The 19,058-nt window shown below is 41.0% G+C and overlaps 1 protein-coding gene across 2 annotated transcripts in view; it reads left to right on the forward strand.

The window, feature by feature from the left end:
• Nucleotides 1-2,320: 2,320 nt before the first annotated feature.
• bcar1 (BCAR1 scaffold protein, Cas family member) overlaps nucleotides 2,321-19,058 on the forward strand; it is a 48,729-nt gene continuing 31,991 nt past the window's right edge. Inside the window, exon 1 of one of the 2 annotated variants that reach the window (XM_063479041.1) lies at nucleotides 2,321-2,853. In XM_063479041.1, the coding sequence (XP_063335111.1) occupies nucleotides 2,842-2,853 (12 nt within the window). In that variant the 5' untranslated portion in view covers nucleotides 2,321-2,841. Of the gene's footprint in view, nucleotides 2,854-16,993; nucleotides 17,330-19,058 lie in introns of those variants that run through there. The other variant, XM_063479042.1, reaches the window with a different exon arrangement.

Consider the following 19,058-nt stretch of genomic DNA (forward strand, 5'->3'; position numbering starts at 1 on the left):
AGGACAAACACAAACAGCTGTGTGAAACACATTCTTGTCAAAGCTTGGTCCAAAACATTTGTAGCTGACCTCTGAACTTCTGGCATTCTCCACAGCAGCTTCCCACATCACTTGCTTAAAATACACGTTGACCTCGGGGTCAGTGACTGTGAACCCCACATCAGGCTCTGCAGGGGCACATTGCTTAGTGAACTTGCTCCCTGAGACATAGACAAGTGTTGAGCATTGCAAATTTTGTGGAAGGTGGTTGGTTTGCCTCAAGATGAAAGCGTCTGAGCTGTGATTTTGGTTATTTGTAGTTGGAGTGTGAGTCACTGGAAATTAGCATACGGCGCAGCATGTCTCCACACTCCAGACAAGAGGGAAGATGTTTCAAGTTTAAGCCCTGGGGAACTGAGGCGACCGCTTGCAGTTTCTGTTGAAGTGGGAGGTGACTGTCCATCCATTCATCCATCCTTCCTTCCTTCCTTCTTTCGCTTATCCGGGGTCGGGTTGCAGGGGGAGTAGCCCAAACAGAGAAGCCCAGACTCCCTCTCCCCAGCCACCTCCTCCAGCTTGTCCGGGGGAACACCAAGGCGTTCCCAGGGCAGCCGACAGATATCTCTCCAGCGTGTCCATGGGTCTGCTCTGGGACCTCCTCCCAGTGGGACATGCCCACAACACCTGGCATCCTTGTCAGATGCCCGAACCACCTCAACTGGCTGGTCACCTTCTTTCGCTGCTCCTTTTCACCGAAAGGAGGTTCACTGACCTATTAACTAAAATCAAAAATTCCAAACTATGGAAACTTATTGAACTTCATGTTGGTACTTAACGAAAGCAGAGGTGGGTGGCAACATTTTAGGTATAATGGTAATGCAAGCTTTATAGAAGTGCACAGGATTTTGAGGAGTTTGGATTTTTTTCTGGTCTAAAAACAAAAACACGGTTATAGCTGGTCACATGACATTCTGAAGTCAAAAGTTAAAGATTGCTTGAATTTGAAAGTAAAAAAAATCCTAAACATCCATAGAAATCAACTGAAACAACACAGCAGGTAAAGCATTTTATTTATTTCATTCATAGACACGCTCCCAATTTGGCTTTGATTCTTAATTTTATCTGTAAGCCCAAATACTAGTGGCATTTCTCCCATAGCCACCGTTCATTAAAACAAAATCATAAAATATTATAATTCAGCAACTTTTGGCATAAGCACTATGTGCAATAAATATGTATTTTATCTTGTCTCTTCTGCATATCCAGTTAAGTGGCTTATCCCAGCTGCCATAGGGCAGGTGGAGGACACACCGTGGCCAGGTTGCCAGCCTGTCACAGGGCTAGCACAGAGAGGCAGACGGCTATTCACACTCAGTTTTAGAATCATCAGTTAAGCGCATGTGTTTGGACTGTGGGGGGGAAGCTGGAGTACCTGGAGAGCACACACGGGGAGAAAATACAAAGTCAGCACAGCAAGGCCCCGGCCAGATGAATTCAAACCCAAGACCTTCTTGCTGTGAGGCAACAGTCCTAACCATCGTGTAATTCCTGAACATGAATTCAGTTCCTGCATTAACACCATATTTGTAACATGAAGCATGCAGAAGTATAGTTTCCGAGTCTAGACTGTAGCCCAGGAGTGGATGAGTGCATGATGGGGGTTTTATTGTTGTTGTTTTTTTAGAAAAAAGATTTAAACTTCTATGATCCACGCATTTATTTCTTATTTTCTGCATTCTAAAGGCAATGTGTAAATTTGATCAGGTGAAGATCATCAAAGTGTGTTTTATTTGATCCATCTTTAAATAAATACAATAAACTCAAAGGCCTATTGATTGTCCTATGCCAGTTTTTGTACACTAATGTATTCTCTTATTCTAGCAAAGCAGGTACTATAGCTGTCGTTTGGTTTGGTGATCATCTTGGGGTTTCAGTAAGCAGAGATCAGCACAGCTGTTTTTGAGTCTGGTGTTTTATGAGGGATTTAAATGCATGGACCTATAAGAGTGGATCAAAATGATGATCTTGTTAAATGAATGTTTTTAATTAATTAATACTCCATCTGTTTTCTTCTAATTGAATTTGATACAAAGTACACATCTCCTGAGAAAGCTACCCAATAACGGATGATTTTTCCAACTTCATTTCTTCTTCTTAGCCAGCAGGTTCTCCGCTATCTGCATGTTTCGGGCTCTGTACCAGCAGTGCGGTGTTGTTGGTGCTGTATGTCATTCATACTGCCAAAGGCCAGCAGCACGGCTGGTACAGCAGTTGTCTGTATCGGTTATCGGTGGTAAATGGTCACGAAGACGCGGAACCACTGTAGTCTTTTCGTGTATTTCTGGAAACACACCCCAGCATACCCCAGAGGGTAGCACACATGTATCGTAAATGTAGGCTGGTCCCTTTAAGGCAGCGCTGGGTGATCCGTTCTGGAGGACGGCGGTAGACCGGGACAGGCACGGCTTTCCTCCCGGTGGATAACGGCACGGACCTGACAGCACGCTGTTCTGACGAATGTGCGCGGTTCCGGTCCCTGTGGCCGAGCGGAAGCTTTTCTAAAGATATCCTTGAAGGAATCTGGGACAGAGAAGGGAGCGGCAGGAGACGAGGCGGAAGCCGGCTCTGCTGACACTCAGGCGGCAGCACAGGCTTTCATGCTGCCGCTACATCCCGCACTAAAACACTCCGGTCTGAAGAAGCCCACAGCCGCCGTGTCCGGCCGGACCTTTGCCTTTTCTTTGGAGCTAACCATGGACGGGATAACGGAGGACTGACACTAGCAAGAACAATTGGCAGTGTTAAATAAACCAGCAGCAAGCGGCGAAGCACCGAGCGGTCTAAAACAGGAGCACCAGCAAAATGTCTGTCCCTGTGAGTATGTCAGCAAACACGTCGCTGCTCGTCTCCCATGTTTCATATTTGCCGTTTTCTGTGGAGCAGGACGGAGCACGCATAACACTGACAGCTGTCTCACTACAGCACACACCCAGTCACATAGCTGCTGTTAGCCTGGCACCGATTGAAACAGCTACACACTGTAATTAGCAAACATGTAATAAGCATTTCTAATTCATAAATGGACTGAGAGCCTATGGCTGATGAGGCTAACGTTGAGTGTACCTTTAACTAGTCTCTGCCCGCTAGTAAAGGACAGTGACGAGCCAGTGTGCCGGAGCTCTGTGAGGCCTGAGCCTGGCTCTGTGGTGGGCGACAGTTTGTGTGTTTCTGGGCTGGATACACACACACACACACACTGGTTGTAATGCATGTATATGTGTGTGTTTTGGGGGTGGACACACACACACACACACACACACAGTGGTTGTAATGCATATATGTGTGTGTTTTTGGGTGCCAGCTGCATTATTTAGATGTTGTAGCGGCGGATGTGAGATGGCCCTGATGGAGCTGTGCTGCTGGTCTTTATCGCATTCCTTAAGCTCTCATTTAAAAACAATTCCTGGAGGCTTTACCGTGGGCGCGTGAGTACGCGCGCGCACGCGCCAGTGCTGTACGGTGGCTGTTTGCCAGAGAGTACTCAGCAATGCACATGCTCTTACTTTAGTTTGAATTGTGCTGCTTCCATTGTTAATGACGCAGGTTATTAACACCGGTGCTCAGTGGTCCTTTTAAAGAAGTAATGTGATACTTGTTTTCCGCGTGTATAAAGGAAATCTTTGTTACACTGCTCTTCTGTTATTCTGGAGTGTTGCCTGAAATCCACGGTGACATTTTCCTGGCCTATTTGCAGCGGGACTGCACACCTAAAGGTGGTACAGATGATACATTCAAAACAAAAATTTGGTGTGTATTAAAATCTGAATTGACAAAACAACAATGGAAAATTAATACAATTAACAAATTTACTTCATTCACCTAATTTATGCCCACTGGTTTAATTTCAGCTTATTGTAAGAGTCATGACTTTTTCTTCTGGTGAATGCAGCTCATACAGAAGACCAATAATATCATTGGAGCTGTGGACATGTTATATTACTGAAAGTTTCCTAACAAGTGTTGCTCAGAACATAATGAGACAGAGAAAAGCCGACAGGGCCTGCAGGTCGTGTCAACTAAGCTGTCTAAAGTTTTTGGTTGCCTCCTTGTTGCCTCCATGCAGTGTAGCTCTGCTGCTAGCTAATGGCTGGTGTAGTAAACATGGACTAACACAGAGGTGAGATGAACAGATCAGCACTCTTGTTGTGAAAGTCTGAGCCGACATTTTGAGTCAGGGTTGGACCAAAATCTGTGTGTTAAATGGATTGGCTTTTATAGAGTCCCTTCTTTTTTTTTTTAGCTTCAGTTCTTTAAAAGCACTTTACACTACAAACCAGAGCAGAGAATGGGGTCATTTAGTATCTTTCCCAGGAACACTTTGGAAAAACAACCTTTCTATTAGATTACACAACCAACTTCCTGATCCACTGCTCACTCCACACTGTGCACTCCAACAATACAATGGTGTAATTTGAGGTCAATAAAGCTTTAGGTTGTGATAGTTATGATACCACAGTACGATATAGTTAAATCTATATACATATGTACATATTCATAAGTAAAGTATCCAAGGATTACCTCCCTTTGTGACAGGTTTTCAGCGTGTTCCTGTAGTGAATCACATCCTTCTGTTGTTAATGTCTTAATTTTTTTAAACATGCAATGCTGATCAACATTAGTCACGTCCTGTTATTTATTGTTATATTTTGATAGAATAGAATAAATATTTAGGGATTACATAATCTTTTTTCTTTATTTATCTTTACAGTAGATTGTCAGTATGAGACAATATAAGATTTAAACATTTCCAATTTTTTTTTAGCAAAAGATCCAGATCTCATAAAACCTAACAGCAAACAAAAATCACTCATCAGAACCAAACAAATACTAACAACACAATGTTTATTGTGTGTACTGAAGACGTAAAGACAGGAGGAGAGTGACAGGTGAGCAGCAGTGATGTGAACTGACAGCATAATGATGATAAGTGTGTTTCCTTAAGAAATGCTTTGCTCAATAATCAATATCACACATTTCTCTAAGTAATACAGAAATCTCTCTGTCTTAGATGTGGAGAAATCTTGTTATTTAGAACACATTAGCGCATCACATCTGCACAGTGCAGGTTTCTTTGGAACACTTATGATTGTGTATGTCATTAGGCGTGTTTTTAATGATATTATTTTAAGTCTCTTAAGTAGTTTTAATCAGTTATTACAATTATTATAATGATTTATATGTTTTTAATTCATTTCTTCTTATTCAATTTATTATGTAAGTTATTAATAAACTTGAGAAAATGAATAGCCCTGCCCCATCAGCACTTAGATTAGATTATACATGTGCAGTTATTGCACAGAAGCAGGGAGAAGAAAAGATCCCAACTACAAATATGTAAAATAATCATATTCAAGCACTATTATTTATTTTTTTATTTATTTAAAACCCAGACCATTGGAAACATTGAAAATCCGATCTATCGTAGATAATACCTGTAGCATTAATGCAACATAGAGCAGGTTCATCTTAAATGCAATGCAATAAGTCTGTTAATCTATATCTATATGTCTATGTGTCAGTCTTAATTAATAACTTTGTTGTCACTATGTTGTTTTTTTGACAAATAAAAGTCAAAATGTTGATGTATGGAGGTGGCAAGAGTTTAAAAAATACAATGTAGTAATATAGGAATACTGTATTATATAGTATCGTTTGTATAGATATTAATATTTTGTTTATGTGCAGTTGCATTTTTAAGTAAGTGAATGCATCCTCATTTACACGTTCAAAGATTCAGGACATTGTGTTAATTAGCAGTTCACATTGTCACATTTAGTGTGCCTGTTCAAATAAATGCTTCGTGAAAAGCACTTTAATCAGCCTAATTATTGCTTTCAGTGCTCAATGAGACTAGAAGAGCAGACTGGAGGAGAGTCATGTCAAATGCCAGTCAAATGTTATGATTTAATAGCGCACCGTTTTAGCTGTTCAGGTGCAATAGCTGTTTTTTTTTTTGTTGTTGTTGTTTTTCTTTTTTTTACTAATTCTAGTAAACCAAATGATCTGTCATATGTGAACAAGGCTCACCTGCTGGTATAGTCTAAATTCTGTCTCTTTATATCTAAAAGTGGGAAATAAACTCCCCAGTGTGTGTTTATCTCTCTCCAGAGACATTAGTAAGATTACTCAACATAGCTAGGCTTTCTTTGAGTTAGCTGCTTTCATAAAACCTGAAACGAATTTATTTAATCAGTTGTGCTTCAAAAGAACAAATTCAGCAATGTGTGACGTAACACCTGAGCAGCACCAAGCACGGGTAGACTTTCTGTTGATGAGCAAATCTCAGAACGCTACTTGCCACACTCTTGGGTAAATGTTGTTCCCAAAATAGTAAGGATGAAAACAATGTTGAGTCCATTACTGTGTTCTGTCCTCTAGCTGTGCCAGACAAATGCACACACAAAGCATTTTTTGCCAGCAGTATTCTGTGAAGACCCACCACTACACAGCCTATAACTCTGATGCTCTGTCTAGCCCCCTAGCATGTGGCCTGTGTGTAGTAGCTTTTACCAGTCTCCTGTGAGCTACCATTAGGCTAATGTAAAAAAGCAACTATGTGATAGTATTTACAATGAGTAATCCAAAGAAAACCCACTGACAAAAAGTCTGTCCATCCATCCGTCTGTCTTGTTCTGCTTATCCGGGTCTAGTTCCCAGGGGCAGCACTCTAAGCAGGACTCTCTCTGTCGGCCACCTCCACCTGCTCTTTTGGGAATGTCCATAGGCAGACCTGGGACACAATAGAGATATTTTGTCTCCTGGATTGCTTTGGAATGCCTTACTGTCCTCCTAAAACACCTGAACCGGGAGGCATCCAGAGAGTGTCCTGGCCAAACGAGTAAAACACCTGTTTGGCCTCTTTTTTTAATGTGGAAGAGCAGGGATCCTACTCTTAGCCCCTTCCAATTGACTGAGCTCCTCATCCTCTTTAAGGGTAAGCTCAGAAAACCTTTGAGGCAGACTCATTTCTTCCACTTGTATTATAGGTGAGGGTGGAAAAGTAGGTCTCACTCAGCTCTGTCTTTAATACAGTGGACCAGTGCAGTGTCCAGATCACTGTGGATGTTGGACCACTCCATCGTGACATGAAGTCACGACTCTGCTTGTGACCAAGACCCCAAGATATAGATTGGTTATCATAAATAAAACGATGAAGTTGCAGAACGTTTGTAACTATGAATGCAGAAAGTGTCTTTGTCCTGTGTGAAACTGGAGCCTTTCCTTTTCACATGAAAATGACTTTACTGTTCAGGTATGTAGAAGTCGAGCACACTTTGAGAGGACTTCTAAACTCAATGGTACTGTCATCATATGTAATCTGTTGCTAAGCATGTGTTTCACTATTGTGGAAAATGCAATACCCCAACAGTGCCATAATTTTCCACTCATAATTTGGTTCAAAAGTTAAAATTCAACATCCAGTATTAATGTGTGCATTTCTTTTATTGAGAACATTTTCTAACTTTTCTGTTAAAATTCAGACTATGTTGGATAACATGAATAATTTATTCGATAATTAGAACAGGCCAAAGAGTCTATGCACACATTGTAGAAGTGGAGAAGATATGAAAACCACCAATTTTCTCTTCATCATATCAAATAACTCCACCTACCGGTCTTTAAAAGAGGGACATTGGTTTATGTTAGATTCTGTCAGAAAGACAAGGGTTGAGTCAGTTTTTGTTGTCAATGGCGAAGGCAGAAGTGACACACGTCTGTGCCATCAGTGTCTTTACAGTCTGAGTTGTGATGGGTTTTCAGAACAGATGGTGCTACTGTGATGACCAGAGTCAAGGGACAGCCCCTACATCATCAGAATACACTGTGTGATACAACATTTTAACCAGTCTTCTCTGATTTCTGCCATTTTTTTAAGTGAGGTTCCAGACAGTAGCGGACCTCCTCAGTTTTGCTCTGCACTTACTGAGTCCACTCAGTAGGGCAAAGCTGGCAAACAGGTCAGGCTTCTTAGGTATACGCCGCAAGTATCCACAAGACCTGAACTTGATGGGTAACACACTGATTGCATGTCCTGGATTCTTGAATCCCTCTAAGGTTGCTGTTGAGCCTTAGGAGCAGGTAATCACTCAGTATTGCTGTTCTCCAAATGTGAGAGTTCTGTTTACAGACCAAATGCAGTATGTCCCAATTCAGAACTGTTGTGATGTAATCAGCTGGTCTTTCCTTTAGAAATCCATCCATGCATCTGTTAGACAGTGCTAACCACTGCGTCACTATGCACCAAGATTCCTTGAATTCTTGAATTTCTATCATTGAGGAGGACTTTCTCTGCTTATGTAGTGCGCACACTGTAGGTGTGGAGAGTGACTGATTGGCTACTTAGAGAGAGAAAAGGTCCTTTTCCCTATCTAACTACGAACACACACGCACACACCATCTTAAATCCCACCTTTCGCCAGATCTTAACATGCTCTGTTGAGATGTTTGCTATGAAAAGTGCAAGTGTCATGATGAAACGTGATGTGTGACAGTTGGGGACAGGGCTTTACATGACGGGAGATACTGCAGTTTTATTTCTGATTTATTCTGTGTGGAAAGCCTTTTCATAAAATGGTAATTTAGATGTTCATCTATCTTTGACATCTTAAATTATGTTAAAAAAATAAATGTGATCTGTGAAAAGCAAGAATAGGAGTGTGCAAGTTTATTTTGTCTAGCACAAACTCTTCAGCCTGTCTGTCCATCCGTCCCATTCTTATAAACACGGTATCTCTTGAGCACTTTCAGTGAATTCTGCAAATTTAAACCTTCGCTTGGACTGAAGAAAGAACTTGTTATATTTGGTCAATGTGACCATTTGTTCTGCTTTATGAAGCTGGATTTGGAATTATCCAGATAGTTTAAGGCTTAAACCCGAGTTTTTAGTATTATAAAGGGACCGTCACTTCTTACTGTGGCGCACCACTGCTCCAGAATAGCTTATCTTCCAAATTAGAGACCACCAGGTAGGAAATCACATCTTTTTTTCTCAATATTTTTTGCCACTGTTTTGTTCTACAAGCCTGAAAACATATGATCCTAAAACAGAACACCTCTATTTGTTCTTATGGACCTTATATCAGATTTGCATGTAGTCTCAGTGTTATGTTTGATGCTGTTTTTGAAACACCACCGTGGCTGCACTTGAAAGAATGAAAAATGTTGTGTTGAAATAAAAAATCTTAAACAAAAACGATCTGCAGAATAGGACAAAATCATTCAGGACACTTAGACAAACACACAACAAGGCAACACAAAATCAGTGCAGAGATTAGAAGAGGCAACCGTGTGATTGTGTGTAGTGAGTGTACCCTTTTCTGTTCAGTCCTGGAGGAGAGAGGGAAGAAGGGGAAAAAAGTTCTGATTTGTTAATGCTGGAAAAGACACTTGGAATAGGTGGGAGTCCACCGAACCAGAATTAAGTGTGAAACTGCAGCTCTGCAGGGCAGCTGTAGTCAGGTCAGCAGTGATAATTTTAAGGTTAATAAGCAGGAATTCTCCTATGTTTTACCTTTGCTATAATAAGCATCATTTAAATGTTTAGACTGGTTTTGTAGACCTCTGCTGGAATAACAATTATAATCCATCAAATTTTCCCGCGTCTTAACGATAGAGTAATGATACTCTGTTAACTTGCACAGACAGAAGCATTGCCGACTTTCCTTTCTGGCTTCAAATAGGCTAAACTTTATTAATATAGTAGGTGCTGTACAACTAAACACTAATGAAAGTGAAAATGTAAAAGGACTGGTATTTATGTGCTGCTCACTGATGCTTTATTTTATGCACTTGGGAAACTGTCTGTCTTACATCCACACTCAGAGTTAGTGTGGACGATGTCTTCATTTCATTGATGTTGTCAGTCACAGAGCTGTGAGGGGGACAGGCAGGGTACACCCTGGAAAGGCTGCCAGTCTACCACAAGAGAGACAACCGTTTACGCTCAGATTCACACTTATGGACAATTTAGAATTATCAGTTAACCCATGTCTTTGCACTGTGGGAGGAAGCTAGAGTTCCTTGGGAGAACCCACACAGAATGACCCAAGCTGGCCTGTGGGTTCAAAATCTGAACCTTCTGGCTGTGAGACCACAGTGCAAACCACTTTAGCACCATGCCACCCCACCTTTCTGCCAAAGGATCTTAATCTGTTCTTCCCTTCTACCTCTACGCACTGGTCCATGGTGTGGGATGGCATTTGTGAAGACTAAATTGCTTGGCTTGTGGTTCACAACCAATTCACAGAATAGGAGCTAGACTGATTGAACTCATAAATCTGGTTCTGTGTGTGTGTGTGTGTGTGTGTGTGTGTGTGTGTGTGTGTGTGTGTGTGTGTGTGTGTGTGTGTGTGTGTGTGTGTGTGTGTGTGAGAGAGAGAGAGAGACAGTCCAGCCAAGTTGCACTTACCCTAACTGCAACTTGGTTATTTGCAGTTAGGGTTATTTTTCCATTTTTACCCACCAGTTAAAAATGATGGGTAAAAATCCTTTTTTTTTTTACTTTTTTTTTTTTAACTGGGTCATTTTTTCTGTACTGATCATGTCTGTACTTCATGTCTGATTTGCCCCCGACGAAAATAGGAGTTGACGTAGAAAGGGCAGATACGCTTTTGGTATCAGTGATGTTAGTCAGATTCACAGCAATGTCCAGTTTTTTTAACCACCTATCCAATTCAGTGTCACTGTCATAGCGCACCGAGAGTACAGAAAGCTGCTATACTATGTAGCAGCTGGAATGGTAAATGGTAAAAATCAATCCGTAATCCAGGTAACTCTTATTTTCTAAACCAGGGGTGCCCAATCCCAGTCCTCGAGAGCTACCGTCCTGCAGCTTTTAGATGGATCCTTGTTCCGACACACCTGAATCAAATGAATGGCTTGTTATCAGGCATTTGCCAAACTTGATGGCATGCTGAAGAGGCAATCAAACCATTTGATTCAGCTGTGTTGGAGTAGGGCTGCATCTAAAAGCTGCAGGACAGTAGCTCTCGAGGACTGGGATTGGGCACCCCTGTTCTAAACGATACAGAATAAAGAGCAGCCACGCTATGCTGCTAATTCGGCTCCTGTAAGGGCAAGAGGTCAGCGAGGCAGCCTGATGCTTTAAAAGTCATCAGTCAAATGTTAGCATCAGCTCTAAAGCCAAGAGGCACACAGAGTGAGGTGAGGTGGTCGTTTTCATGTGGTGTTTGCTTCTGTGACGTCTTAAAGATTTATGCCATTCCAGCAGTATGCAGTAGAAAGCGCAGAAAACAGCCGAGTACTCTGCTACTGTATACTGGGGCAGAATGCTAATTAGCCTACTTTACTTCTGATGGCCTATAAAAAGACCGCACAGCCCCGGGAGAGCTTTTTGGGACTTGTCTGTCGTCTTTCTTTTCCTCTGTAATGTAACTATGTAAATGGATCTGTTTATTTGCTAGAGTTATACTTCCAGTCGTGGGTTAGGGTTAGGTAAGACCTGGAAGATTCATTTTAGTAAGAATTCCTGGTCCCAGCAGGTTATTAAAACAAGGTATCCAAGATAAACGGATTACTCTTTACATTCATGTTCAGTATTAAGCTCCTTTTAATTTCTTGCAGTGTAAACCTGGCAAGTTTTCCTCTTCTGAAAAAATTCAAACACGCACACCTTTTAGCACAACTCGAGCCAAGATGACTAAAAGAGATGTTTCAAAAGACCTCAAAAAACCTGTCCAGAGGAAACAAACGTTTAGGAAAAGAAGAAAAAATTAGTATGTAGAACTTGTGGAAGGAGGGTGCCTGGAGCTGCCTCTTCCTGCCTTGGCTGATGCAAGTTTTATGTTACAGTACAAGAATGAATCATCGTTGTGTTTGTCAGCAGAAACAGGTTAGACGTGGAAGAACTCGGAAAAAAGTTTTGTTTATTGTATGAATGACAAAGAAGGCTCCCACTGACTGAGTGATTCGATAAACTGTGGTTTAGGTATTTAAATGCTGTTTTGAGACATCTATTATTCACCACCAAAATATTAAACAGCATGGGATAATTTCAGTGCTTTGAAATGTTTTCAGAAGCATTTTTGACATGCAAATATTCAGTCTTCAATATTAATGCACAGGTTTCTATGATAATGACTAGCAAGTAGTCAGTAACAACAGGGTAGCAGATACATTCACACTGTAAGTCCCACTAGCACCCCCTCCAGTCAGCTGTCGTTGCACACAGTGATTATAAGGACTTTGCAATGCTGGAAATGAAAGTGATATCTTTTCTTATTATCTTCAAGCATGTCCAGCAGGGAGACGGAGGCATGCCACAGAACCATCACATTATTTAGAATTTCTTTCTCATTCATTTCTAGTAATCTACTGAAGGTAAGTTCAGGAGGAACCACAGTCAGTACAGCTGGCTACTTTAAAGAAGTGATATCCTCAAAAAATATAACTGGTAAAACTAAACGGGTGTCATCAAGTCTGTTTGGGTGCGCTTATTACAAAACAGACAGTGTCGTTTTTTTAAATGATGTTACAATGAAGAGGACTTTTTTTTTTCTTCCACCTCTACAGTTCAGGAACACGGTGGGTCTGAGGCCCATCGCAGCTTTCACATGAGAAGAGGTGGAAAACACCCTTCACAGGTCACCAGTCTGTCATAGGGGTGACACAGACTGACAACCATTCAGCAAATATACAGGGAGGAACACGCACCCTGCACAGACAGGCTGTAGCTGGCTGGTGGATTGGAATCCAGGACCTTCTTATTATGAGACATCTGCCCAAACTACTGTGATTGGAGACATGTTAAAAGTTGCTGAAAGTAAAGTATTGCTGGGCAGGTAAAAAAACATATATTGCATGTAATCAGTGATACTGGAGACAGTCAGTGGACTGTAGTAGTAGAAACAAAGCAAATTTTTTCATACTCATTATGTCAGAGGACAATATTTGAGCCGGACCTGCATGGAGTTTCCCATAAATATGGACCGTGTGTGTAAGTGTTGGAGTTCTTGGCTTGTTTGTAGCTCAATGTACTGTCCTAACTGTGTGTAGGGTTTTGTGTGTGCATTTAAATTTTTGTTCTTTTGGGGGGGTTTGCACATGCAAGTGCAAGTTTTTTGTCCAACAGGTGATTGGTGAGAAGATGCATATATAATAATTAAAAAGATTGATTTCTGTGTATAAGTATACAAACTGAACTGTAATGGCCGATGTATTGCTATCTGCCTCTCATCCTATAGGCAGTGTGTAACGCTGCCTACAATGGTTGTTATTGTGCCTCGCTGTCAAAGACCTGATTGTCAGACAGTAGAACAAAGAGTTCCCTCTATCAGGAAAAAGTCCGTGCTATGAGGCTAATAGAATAGGAAATATATTTTTGAAGGTTTTAGACAGCAGTTCATTGAACTCACTACTAGATATGAATGTACTGAAACGGTTTTGTTCTTTTTTCAGTTAAGAGTTTTGGTATGCCTACTTGTCGTACTACAGCCAGTATCACAAAGTATGTGATGCTCAGCTCTGATTACTGCCTTTAAATTTGAAGGACCAGGTCCTTAAATCACAAATATCTAGTGATGTATCTGCCGTATTAGACCAATAACTGCTTGAAACATTGGGTAAACATAGCATACTACTACATAGTACTACTCTCTGCTCTATGTAGTACATTTCCAGTGTTTGGAGGGGTTTTTTTTGTTTTTCTGCTCCTACTGTTGCACAGACAGTTTGCCATTTAGGACACAGTTTTATGATAATGGCCCAGATGGCTGTAGATGGCTGTAACCGAGTAGTGAATAGAGTGTATTGACACCACACAGTCTGATACTGAAAGAGACTACAGTTGACGAAAAAGACTGTTGACCTCCAGGATAGAAGCATGAAAGACGTAACGACAAAAGTCTTTTAGACAAAGAGCTATTTTTTTTAAACAATTTCACTTAAACTTCTGCTGTGAGTGTGCTGACGCTGATTACATTACTCTGTTTGTGTGGGCCAAGCAAAGTGGAGGGGTCAGTGGGGATTTTTGAAATGAATCTGATGCTTGTGATATGGACATAATTTTGTTTATACATCACATAGATGGAAACAAAGCTGTGTGTGTGTGTGTGTGTGTGTGTGTGTGTACGGGTTCGTACTATCCTGGTGGGGACCAAAATCTGACTTTTACTATCCTGGTGGGGACTTTCTGCACCGTGGGGACCAAAATCCAGGACCCCTCGGGGTTGAAAGCAATTTTCACACTCAAAATGCAGTTTTACTGTCAGGGTTACAATTAGGTTATGGTTAGGTTTAGGGTAAGGGTTAGGGTTAGGCATTCATTTTTAATGGTTAGGGTTAGGGTAAGGGGCTAGGGAAAGCATTATGTCAATGGGATGTCCCCACGAGGATAGCAAACCAGACGTGTGTGTGTGTGTGTGTGTGTGTGTGTGTGTGTGTGTGTTTTCACATTGTCTTGAGCAGTACAGGACAAAGTTGACACTTCTGCTGGCTCATAGATAATGTTAGCTGCTCCAGGGGCAGTATACCTGCTATGTTTCATATGCAACTACAACTTTCCCACCTACACGTTATCCCACTCTCTGCTGCTTGCCCAGCAGCCAAGGGTAGATTTTGAGTGTGATTTTGAATCAGAACAGTGATCTGCAGTATGGTCATGCAGTCAAAGAAAGAATGTTCCTGTTTCAAACCTGCTGGCTAACGTGGGCCTCTCTGTGTGGAGTTTGCATGCTGTGATGTTGAACGTAGGTGTCAGTGTGAGCATAAATGGTTGTCCATCTCTTTGTATTTTCCATGTTATAGACTGCAGACCCATCCAGGGTGTTTCCTGTTTCTTGTCCCATGGCAGCTGGGATATGCTACCCTCAAATGTATAAGCAGTGAAGAAAATGGTTGAATAATGAGTTCTTTCTCTTAATTTAATATACGCTTGCGGTAAATTAAAAAGAACTCCCAATCTGTTTGGCTGAATGTAGGTTTTGGGTTTAACCTCCTAAGAGCTGAACTCTATCATGGCATGCATTTTTTAATTTTCTTTGCTTTTTGGGCTGATTGGCACCTGATGAATGTAAAAACAAAGAATTACCTGATTTTTTTTAATAAGAGGACATTCGTTTTATATTTTGATAGAACAGCGGCAGTATAATGTCCTCGTACGTGGAAATCAGGCCCTTGTCTAGACCAAAATTTAGTATTTTGGTCTAGACAACGCAAAATGTGATGTCCCCATATGTGGATGCCAGGTCCTACCTAGGAGGTTAAACCATCGTGAGACTTTTCTCTTCATGTTTTCATGTTTCATGTTTCCCCTGCTTTCTGTGGCGTTTCCTCTGCTGTGGCTTGCTCCACAGTCCAAAGACATGCATCTTAGGTTATGATTTCTGTTCAGATCTCTTTGAGAAAAGATAATTGTTGCTTGTAGTGCCAGTTTTGAATGTTCATTAAGGCTAGAAAAGCTAAATCTAAAGTGTAAAGGCCGCCGCACACCACTGACATGTAAACATGGTTGAAAATAGGTGTGACCTTGTGACTTTTGCTCTAAGCCTTGACGAATCTTTTCATTGACATATTTGAAAATCTCTGAAAGAGTGCTTTCATTAAAGAGATAGTTGTACTTGTGCTGACTTTGTTCCTTGCATCTTAGAAGAGGATCAATTCTTTTCCGGCGTAGGAATTGCTCAAGGATACAGGCTGTTAATGGTATGATTGGTATACAATGTATGAAGAGGGGGCAGCTTTACAAAAGGTAATCTGTGTGTTGGGAAGTGTTAAACTAGTAGCTCATGGAGAATGTATGCCTTCACAGAAAGCTTCTCTATGGGTGTGTCCCCAGATGATTTAATGTCTATGGAAACCGACAGAGTCTTACAAACTTTATTACTTTATTATTACAGGTTTATTACTTTCAGTCCAGGGTGTCCAAGAGGCCGTTCAAGGAAGGAATGGTAGACTGACTCCTGGTCCAGATCTCTTGGAAGCCACTCCAACTAAAAATATTAAATCCACAGCCATGTGGAACTCCTAATCTAGTTTTGAATTGACATTTTTTAGTGCTAAACAAACATTATTAGTAAAAGTTATGATAGCTTCCATTTGCCTGTCCTGTACTTTTTCACCTATAAAGATATAGAATAAAATTCTTTTTTCAAAAACAGTTCTTGATCAATGGTAAAAATAAATAAATAAAAATATTCCCATTATTTTGCTCTTTTTTTCTTTCTCCATCTCCATCTCACTCTATCCTTCACCTCCTCTTCTGTCTCATTTTCATTACATCCACTAACCTTCTCTTTTCCTCCTGCCTGGCAGCTTCATCATCCACTGTCTGGTATAGCCACCCTCCCCCTTCTGCACATCTCCATACCACCTCAGCCTTGTTTCTAACTTTGTCTACAAAAAGCTGAACCTGAGCTGTCCCTTTGTTGTACTATTTTCTATCCTGTCCCCAAATCTGTATACTCCTAGTGCCTTTCCCAAACCTGAATAAATGGGGAGGGTTGTGACAGAAGGGGATATGGCATCAGATCTTTGCCAGGTCAAACGTGGATCAAAAAGGAAAATAGTTTGTCTCTGTGTCCTTTATTCCGAATTTATATATTTTTTTCAATAATGGAAAAACATTCTTTAGAGGCAGGGAAGTGCCTGCAGACAATTGGAACATTTTTTCAGATTTTTGGATTAAAAAGGGTTAATTGATTGTCACATCCACTGAAATACATTCATGTTAGTCATTAGCTCTTTAAGGCTGGGTGCCAAAGAAATGCTAATCTCACAGTAAAGACAGTAAAGCTATGGCATGTTCCCTAGCGCCTGTGCATGAGCATACCAGAGCACTGACACGCTTTCTCAGCCTGGGAGTAGGGACACTGGGAGGGCTTATTTGCATGATAAGAGCTCCTCAGGCCAATAGACTGAGTGGACAGAGGAAATATCATGATTCAGCAGGAAGTGACGTGTCGGGTTACACACTCCGCCCTCTTTTCCACAGCAAAGACAGAGAGATCAAGGCAGAAAGAGGGGACGAGGAGGGTACAAGTAAATGAGGCAGGCAGCGGTCTCATTCTTGCTGTGTGAGATCACACAGGGGCATTATGTGGAGATCTGCTTGACTGTTGAAAACAAGACTGGACAAGACAAAAGAAGAGATACGGAGAAGGAAAATAACAGGGAGGGTTGGGAGAAGGACATAGGAAGGAAGGAGGGTGAAGGAGGGACTTGGAGGAGTTTGGAGATCTTTTGGATCTTGTTGCACAGAGTCTCACAGGGCTGAGCTAAAGCCCTGCCTCGGAGTTAGCACAGCTGCCTTGCTTGGGACAAAATGAACTATCTGGTGAGTGTGTATGACACTTTGTTTTCATGCAGAATCACAGCCCATACAGCATGCTGCCTCTTTAAGGTGATCCTTTTTTTCTAGCGTTTGTCTTACTCCTTTAGTTTCAGTGGTTTAGTGTGTTTTAGCAGAGCATGCTATACCCCAGCTGTGAAAGCACTGTGAAGGAGAGAGAGAGAGCGAGACTGGATTTAACATTTCTTCTTTGGACCTACCTTTTGTTGGCTCTCAGCAGGGTGTGTGTGTGTGTGTGTGTGTCTGTGTGTGTGTGTGTGTCTGTGTGTACACAGCAACATTTCAGGCATGCCATTGCATAAATAAACCTTGTAAGTTATGTACTTTAAGAAAAAAAATATCCAAAGTAAGTGAAATTTCACACTTCTAAGTTGGATTGCTAAATATGTATTTCAAAGTATAGCAAAACATAAGTCACTAATGCTTATAGTTCTTAAAGATACAAAGCTACTGGTTCTTTTAATCTTTTTTCTTTGAGTGCGTTTTTGGACAGAATCAGAGCACACAGAGCCGCCATATTCACCACATTTAGCTGTTTGGTTTTTCCACTATCCTTTCCACTTAAAGCCAGAAGCACAGGCTTATGTTGAAACAGAAGCCCCAGTGGACCTAGAAGGAGATTTTGGGGGGCTTTGTGACTGAAAAGAAAGAGAAAAAAGAAGAAAAAAAGGTCAGAGAAATGTGGTCTGTTGTTTTGCTTACTCAGAGGAAAGTAGGGAGAAATGTAGGTCTTATGGCCAACTGACAGTCAAAGGCGATCCCTTCGTTGAATTAAATGAGCAGAAATCAAGGCAGAACAGGATGCCATGTGCTGATACAGAACATGACAAAGATTTAGCTCAAACAATGGGGACTTGATGACTGGAGAGACAGAATTATGGTTTGATAGGGAGGGGGGAATTTGTTTGATAGAAAGAAAAAGACTGCTCCTTCCTTGCTATTGTTTCTGAATGTTGGCTCAACACTTAGTTTGTGTGTGTGTGTGTGTGTGTGTGTGTGTGTGTGTGTTTGAAGTAAGTACACAGTAAGGAATGTTGCACATAGTTAAATACTGTAGAGCAGATTGCTGTGTTTGTAACGAGCAATTACCTGCCAGTAATTAGTGTGTAATCAATATGAAATAAGATTCCAGTGTTGTGTGATTTAGATGTAAGTCTCTCAGACCTTTTCCACTGACTCCACAAGCCTGCCCTGTCGTGTTAGTGTGTGCGTGTGTGCTTTAACATATAGTATCATTTTTCACTTTCAGTGAAAAATAAGGGCTGGAGACAAACTGCATTAGCATTAGCTAACCAGCAACCACAACAAGATGAAGATGTGTTTAAGCATAAAGCACTCTTGGACTGTATACTCGAAAGCAGCCTTTCTGTGCTTTCAGATATATCACACAGTTAAGTATATAAGGAACCACAAAATCACAAGTGGTATATTTAGTGCATCCAATCAGTGGTTAAATGGATAAGGGATAATGAAATGTTTGGAGTTTCTCTGAGACCACAGCATTTATTAAAGTCCAAGAATACAGTGTCTTCCTAATAAAGTAAAACATCATAGTTTTTGAATCAGTTACGCAGATTATTTAGGTTTTGATACTATTATTGTTTCACAATGACTAAAATGAAAAATGCATAAATGGCTGGTTAAATATTAAACAATTGATGGGTTATGCCTTTTATTACTTCATAAATATCATTAGTAAGACTGTGTTTATTTT

The sequence above is a fragment of the Pelmatolapia mariae genome, linkage group LG7 (genome assembly GCF_036321145.2).
Source record: "Pelmatolapia mariae isolate MD_Pm_ZW linkage group LG7, Pm_UMD_F_2, whole genome shotgun sequence".
In the NCBI taxonomy this organism is placed as follows: Eukaryota; Metazoa; Chordata; class Actinopteri; order Cichliformes; family Cichlidae; genus Pelmatolapia; species Pelmatolapia mariae.